Here is a 10,041-nt window from a genome sequence, read left to right as displayed (position 1 = left end):
ACCACCAAGACGACGATCACGACGACCACAACGACCACCACCAAGATGACGACCACGCCGACCACGAGCACCAGGACCACGACCACGACCACGACCACGACCACGACGATGACGACGACCACGACGACCACGACCACGACGACGACCACGACGACGACCACCACCACCACGACCACGACGACGACGACGACGACCACGACGACCACGACCACGACGACCACGACCACGACCACGACCACGACGACCACGACCACGACCACGACGACGACGACGACCACGACCACGACGACGACCACGACGACCACGACCACGACGACCACGACCACGACCACGACCACGACCACGACCATGACGACGACCACGACCACGACGACCACGACCACGACCACGATGACGACGACCACGACCACGACCACGACCACGACCACGACCACGACCACGACCACGACCACGATGACCACGACCACGACCACGACGACCACGACGACCACGACCACGACGACCACGACCACGATGACCACGACCACGATGACCACGACCACGATGACCACCACCACGACGACCACGACCACGACGACCACGACCACGACGACCACGACCACGACGACCACGACGACCACGACCACGACGACCACGACGACCACGACCACGACCACGACGACGACGACCACGACGACCACGACCACGACGACCACGACCACGACCACGACGACCACGACCACGACCACGACGACGACCACGACCACGACCACGACGACGACCACGACCACGACCACGACGACCACGACCACGACCACGACCACGACGACCACGACCACGACGACCACGACCACGACCACCACGACCACGACCACGACCACCACGACCACGACCACGACCACGACCACCACGACGACCACGACCACAACCACGACCACGACGACGACGACCACGACCACGACCACGACGACCACGACCACGACGACCACGACCACGACGACGACCACGACGACCACGACCACGACCACCACGACCACGACCACGACAACGACCACGACCACGACGACCACGACGACGACCACGACGACGACGACCACGACGACCACGACCACGACGACCACGACCACGACCACGACGACGACCACGACGACGACCAGAACGACCACGACCACGACGACCACGACCACGACGACCACGACCACGACCACGACCACGACCACGACCACGACCACGACCACGACCACAACCACGACGACCACGACCACGACGACCACGACCACGACGACCACGACCACGACGACCACGACCACGACGACCACGACCACGACGACCACGACCACGACGACCACGACCACGACGACCACGACGACCACGACCACGACCACGACCACGACCACGACGACCACGACCACGACGACGACCACGACCACGACCACGACGATGACGACCACGACCACGACGACCACGACCACGACGACTATGACCACGACCACGACGACCATGACCACGACGACCACGACCACAACGACCACGACCACAACGACCACGACCACAACGACCACGACCACAACGACCACGACCACGACCACGACCACGACCACAACGACCACGACCACAACGACCACGACCACGACCACGACCACAACGACCACGACCACAACGACCACGACCACGACGACCACGACCACGACGACCACGACCACAACGACCACGACCACAACGACCACGACCACGATGACCACGACCACGACGACCACGACCACGACGACCACGACCACGATGACCACGACCACAACGACCACGACCACGACGACCACGACCACGACGACCACGACCACGACGACCACGACCACGACGACCACGACCACGACGACCACGACCACAACGACCACGACCACAACGACCACGACCACGACGACCACGACCACGACGACCACGACCACAATGACCACGACCACGACGACCACGACCACGACGACCACGACGACCACGACCACGACCACGACGACCACGACCACGACGACCACGACCACGACGACGACGACGACGACCACGACCACGACCACGACCACGACCACGACGACCACGACCACGACGACCACGACCACGACGACCACGACCACAATGACCACGACCACAACGACCACGACCACGACGACCACGACCACGACGACCACGACCACGACCACCACCACGACCACGACCACGACCACGACCACGACGACCACGACCACGACGACCACGACCACGACCACGACCACGACCACGACGACCACGACCACGACCACGACGACGACCACGACCACGACCACGACCACGACGATGACCACGACGACGACGACGACCACGACCACGACCACGACGATGACGACCACGACGACCACGACGACCACGACCACGACGACCACGACGACCACGACCACGACGACCACGACGACAACGACGACCACGACCACGACCACGACCACGACCACGACGATGACGACCTCCATGACGACGACCACGACCACGACGACGACCACCACCACGACGACGACCACCACCACGACGACGACCACCACCACCACGACGACCACCACCACGACCACGACCACCACCACGACCACGACCACCACCACCACCACGACCACCACCACCACCACGAAGACGACCACCACGAAGATGACCACCACCACGACGACGACGACCACCACCACGACGACGACGACCACCACGACAACCACCACGACGACCACGACCACGACCACCACGACGACGACGACCACCACGACGACCACGACCACGACGACAACGACCACAATGACCATGACGACCACGACCACGACCACGACCACGACGACCACGACCACGACGACCACGACCACGACCACGACCACGACCACGACCACGACGACGACCACCACGACGACGACCACCACCACCACGACCACCACCACCACCACGACCACCACCACCACCACCACCACCACCACCACCACCACCACCACCACCACCACCACCACCACCACGACCACGACGACCACAACAACGATGACCACGACGACGATGACCACGACAACAATGACCACCACGACAACGACAACGACCACGACGATGACGGTGACCACGATGACAACCACGACGACGACCACGACCACCACAACGACGACGACGACCACGACGACGACGACGACCACGACCACGACGACGACCACGACCACGACCACGACCACGACGACGACGATGACTACGACCACGACCACGACGACGACCACGACCACGACCACGACGACCACGACCACGACCACGACCACGACGACCACGACCACGACGACCACGACCACGACGACCACGACCACGACGACCACGACCACGACGACCACGACGACCACGACCACGACCACGACCACGACGACCACGACCACGACCACGACGACCACGACCACGACCACGACCACGACGACCACGACCACGACCACGACGACCACGACCACGACCACAACGACCACGACCACGACGACGACCACGACGACCACGACGACGACGACCACGACCACGACGATGACGACGACCACGACCACGACCACGACCACGACCACGACCACGACCACGACGACCACGACCACGACGACGACCACCACCACGACGACGACCACCACCACAACGACGACCACGACCACTACCACCACGACCACGACGACCACCACCACGACGACCACCACCACGACGACCACGACCACGACCACGACGACCACGACCACGACCACGACGACCACGACCACGATGACCACGACCACGACGACCACGACCACGACCACGACCACGACCACGATGACCACGACGACCACGACCACGACCACGACGACCACCACGACCACGACCACGACGACGACCACGACCACGACCACGACCACGACCACGACGACCACGACCACGACCACCACCACCACCACCACCACGACCACCACCACCACGACCACGACGACGACCACGACGACGACCACGACCATGACCATGACGAGGACGACGACCACCACCACCACCACGACGACGACAATGACCACGACGACGACCACGACGACCACGACCACGACGATGACCACCACCACGACCACGACCACGACCACGACCACGACCACGACCACGACCACGACGATGACGACCACGACCACGACCACGACCACGACCAAGACCATGACCACGACCACGACCACGACCACGACGACGACCACGACCACGACGACGACCACGACCACAACCACGACGACAACCACGACCACGACGACCGCCACGACCACGACGACGACCACGACCACGACCACGACGACCACGACCACGACGACCACGACGACGACCACCACCACGACCACGACCACGACCACGACCACGGCCAAGACCACGACGACCACGACCACAACCACGACGACGACCACGACCACGACCACGACGACCACGACCACGACGACCACGACCACGACGACCACGACGACCACGACCACGACGACCACCACCACGACGACCACCACCACGACGACGACCACCACCACGACGACGACCACCACGACGACGACCACCACCATGACGACGACGACCACGACCACGACGACCACGACCACGACGACCACAATGACGTTGACCACGACCACGACGACGACCACGACGACCACGACGACGACCACGACCACGATGACCACGACGACAACCACGATGACCACGACAATGACGAAGACCACGACGACCACGATCACGACGACCACGACGACGACGACCACGACCACGACGACCACGACCACGACGACCACGACCACGACGACGACGACGACGACCACGACCACGACCACGACCACGACGACCACGACCACGACGACCACGACCACGACCACGACCACGACGACCACGACCACGACAACGACCACGACGACCACGACCACGACCACGACGACGATGACCACGCCGACAACGACAACGACGACGACCACGACCACGACCACGACGACCACGACCACGACCACGACCACGACGACCACGACCACGACCACGACGACCACGACGACCACGACCACGACGACGACGACCACGACCACGACCACGACGACCACGACCACGACCACGACCACGACGACAACGACCACGACCACGACGACCATGACCACCACGACCACAACCACGACCACGACCACCACGACCACGACGACCACAACGACCACGACGACCACGACCACGACCACGACGACCACGACCACGACCACGACGACGACCACGACCACGACCACGACGACCACGACCACGACGACGACCACGACCACAACGACGACGACCACGACCACGACCACGACCACGACCACGACCACGACGACGACCACGACCACGACGACCACGACGACGACGACGACCACGACCACGACGACGACCACGACCACGACCACGACGACGACGACCACGACCACGACGACCACGACCACCACCACGACCACGACCACGACCACGACCACGACCACGACCACGACGACAACGACCACGACCACGACCATTACCACAACGACAACCACAATGACCACGACGACCACGACGATGATGACCACGACCACAACGACGACCACGACCACGACCACGACCACGACCACGACGATGACGACCACCATGACGACGACCACCACCACGACCACGACCACCACCACGACCACGACCACCACCACGACCACGACCACGACCACCACCACGACCACGACCACCACCACGACCACGACCACCACCACGACCACAACCACGACCACGACGACCACCACCACGACGACCACCACCAAGACGAGGAGCACCACCACGAAGACGACTACGACCAAGACGACCACAACGATGATGACCACGACGACGATGACCACCACGACGACGACCACGACCACAACGATGACGACGACCACGATGGCGACCACGACGACGACCACGACAACCACAACGATGACGACGACCACGACGACCACGACCACGACCACGACGACCACGACCACGACGACCACGACCACAACGACCACGACCACGACGACCACGACGACCACGACGACCACGACCACCACGACGACCACGACCACGACCACGACCACGACGACCACGACCACGACGACCACGACCACGACGACGACCATGACGACCACGACCACGACGACCACGACGACCACGACCACAACGACGACGACCACGACGACCACGACGACCACGACGACCACGACCACGACGACCACGACCACGACCACGACCACCACGACGACCACGACCACGACCACGACCACGACCACGACCACGACGACCACGACCACGACGACCACGACCACGACGACCACGACCACGACGACCACGACCACGACGACCACGACCACGACCACGACGACCACGACCACGACGACCACGACCACGACCACGACCACGACCACGACCACGACCACGACGACCACGACGATGACCACGACCACGACGACCACGACCACGACGACCACGACCACGACGACGACCACGACCACGACCACGACGACGACCACGACCACGACCACGACGACCACGACCACGACGACCACGACCACGACGACGACCACGACCACGACCACGACGATGACCACGACCACGACAACCACGACCACGACGACGACCACGACAACCACGACCACGACGACGACCACGACGACCACAATGACGTCGACAACGACCACGACGACGACCACGACCACGACGACCACGACCACGACCACGACGACCACGACCACGACCACGACCACGACCACGACCACGACGACCACGACCACGACCACGACGACCACGACCACGACCACGACCACGACCACCACGACCACGACGACCACGACCACGACCACGACCACGACCACGACCACGACCACGACCACGACCACGACCACGACGACCACGACCACGACGACCACGACCACCACGACCACAACCACGACCACGACGACCACGACGACCACGACGATGACGACGACCACGACGACGACCACGACGACCACGACCACGACCACGACCACGACCACGACGACCACGACCACGACGACCACGACCACGACCACGACGACCACGACCACGACCACGACGAACACGTCGACGACGAACACGACGACGACGATGACCACGACGACCACGACGACCACGACGACCACGACCACGACGACCACGACCACGACCACGACCACGACCACGACCACGACCACGACCACGACGACCACGACGACCACGACCACGACCACGACCACGACCACGACGACCACGACCACGACGACGACCACGACCACGATGACCACCACCACGATGACGACCACGACCACGACCACGACGAGCACGACCACGACCAAGACGATGAGGACGACGACCACCACGATCATGAAAACGACGACGTCCACGACGACGACCACCACCACCACCACGACAACCACGATGACGACGACCACGACGACGATGACCACGACGACCACGACGACCAAGACGATGACGACCACGACCACGACCACGACGACCACGACCACGACGACCACGACCACGACAACCACGACCACGACGACCACGACGACCACGACCACGACCACGACGACCACGACCACGACCACGACGACCACGACCACGACGACGACGACCACGACCACGACGACCATGACGACGACGACGACGACCACGACGACGACCACGACGACCACGACGACCACGACGACCACGACGACCACGACCACGACCACGACGACCACGACCACCACGACCACCACGACCACGACCACGACCACCACGACCACGACCACCACCACGACCACGACCACCACGACCACGACCACCACGACCACGACCACCACGACCACGACCACCACGACCACGACCACCACGACCACGACCACGACGACAACGACCACGACGACCACGACCACGACTACGACCACGACGACCATGACGACCACGACGACCACGACCACGACCACGATGACCACGACGACCACGACGACAACCACCACGACCACGACCACGACCACCACAACGACCATGACCTCGACCACGACCACGACGACCACGACCACGACGACCACGACCACGACCACGACCACGACGACCACGACCACAACGACCACGACCATGACCACCACAACAACGACCACGACCACGACCACGTCGACAACGACGACCACAACGAAGACGACCACAACGAAGACGACCACGACGATGACGACGACCACGGCGACAACGACCACGACGACAACGACGACCACGATGACGACGACCACGACCATGACGACGACGACCACGACGACCACAACGACGACGACGACCACAACGACGACGATGACCACTTCGACAACGACCACGACGACGACGACGACCACAACGACCTCGAGCACGACCACGACCACGACCATGACCACGACGACCACGACCACGACCACGACCATGACCACGACGACCACGACCACGACCACGACCACGACGACCACGACGACCACGACCACGACGACCACGACCACGACCACCACCACAACGACGACAACGACGACCACGACGACGACCACGACCACGACTACGACAACCACGACTACGACGACCACGACCACGACGACCACGACCACAACGACCACGACCACGACCATGACGACGACCACGACCACGACCACGACGACCACGACCACGACGACCACGACCACGACCACGACCACGACCACGACCACGACCACGACCACGACGACCACCACGACGACCACGACCACGACCACGACGACGACCACGACCACGACGACGACCACGACGACCACGACCACGACGACCACGACGACCACGACCACGACGACCACGACCACGACGACCACGACCACGGCGACTACGACCACGACGACGACCACGACCACAACGACGACCACGACGAAAACCACGACCATGACCACGACCACAACGACCACGACCATGACCACAACCACGACCACGACCACGACGACCACGACCACAACCACGACCACAACGACAATGACGACAGCGACCACGACGACCACGACCACAACCACGACCACCACCACGACCACGACCACGACCACGACCACGACGACCACGACCACGACCACGACGACCACGACCACGACGACCACGACCACGATGACCACGACCACGACGACGACCACCACCACGACGACGACCACGAGCACCACAACGACCACGACCACGACGACCACGACCACGACGACCACGACCACGACCACGACGATGACGACCACGACCACGACGACCACGACCACCACGACGACGACCACCACCACCACCACGACCACGACCACGACGACCACCACCACCACGACCACGACCACGACGACGACCACGACGACGACCACGACGACCACGACGACGATGACCACGACGACGACCACGACCACGACGACGACCACGACCACGACGACGATGACGACGACCACCATGATGATGACAATGACCACGACGACGACAACGACGACCACGACCACGACGACGACAACCACGACGACCACGACCACGACCACGACGACCACGACCACGACCACGACCACGACCACGACCACGACCACGACCACGACGACGACCACGACCACGACGACGACCACGACCACGACGACCGCCACGACCACGACGACGGCCACGACCACGACCACGACCACGACGACGACGACCACGACGACGACCACCACCACGACCACGACGACGACCAAGACCACGACCACGACCACGACGACGACCACGACCACAACCACGACGACGACCACGACCACGACCACGACGACCACGACCACGACGACGACCACGACGACCACGACCACGACGACCACCACCACCACGACGACCACCACCACGACCACCACCACGACGACGACCACCACCATGACGACAACGACCACGACCACGACGACCACGACCACGACGACCACGACGACCACGACCACGACGACGACCACGACGACGACCACGACCACGACGACCACGACGACGACCACGACCACGACGACCACGACCACGATGACCACGACGACAACCACGATGACCACGACAATGACGAAGACCACGACGACCACGATGACGACGACCACGACG

General features: G+C 64.4%; 1 protein-coding gene across 1 annotated transcript in view; it reads left to right on the top strand.

Moving 5' to 3' along the window:
- Positions 1-8,678, top strand: part of LOC145396307 (uncharacterized) — a gene marked incomplete at both ends in the record, with an annotated part of 13,751 nt that extends 5,073 nt beyond the window's left edge. The window contains 5 exons of the mRNA XM_080269708.1: positions 4,150-4,484; positions 5,562-5,798; positions 6,126-6,452; positions 7,887-8,012; positions 8,334-8,678. Of these exons, the coding sequence (XP_080125834.1) occupies positions 4,150-4,484; positions 5,562-5,798; positions 6,126-6,452; positions 7,887-8,012; positions 8,334-8,678 (1,370 nt within the window). The remainder of the gene's footprint in view (positions 1-4,149; positions 4,485-5,561; positions 5,799-6,125; positions 6,453-7,886; positions 8,013-8,333) is intronic.
- Between the last annotated feature and the right edge of the window lie 1,363 nt (positions 8,679-10,041).

This window comes from Coenobita brevimanus, chromosome 36 (genome assembly GCF_032717465.1).
Source record: "Coenobita brevimanus isolate Jiangsu-jjx chromosome 36, ASM3271746v2, whole genome shotgun sequence".
In the NCBI taxonomy this organism is placed as follows: Eukaryota; Metazoa; Arthropoda; class Malacostraca; order Decapoda; family Coenobitidae; genus Coenobita; species Coenobita brevimanus.
Note: the sequence above shows the minus strand (reverse complement) of the source record. Positions and strands in the feature narration are given on the sequence as shown.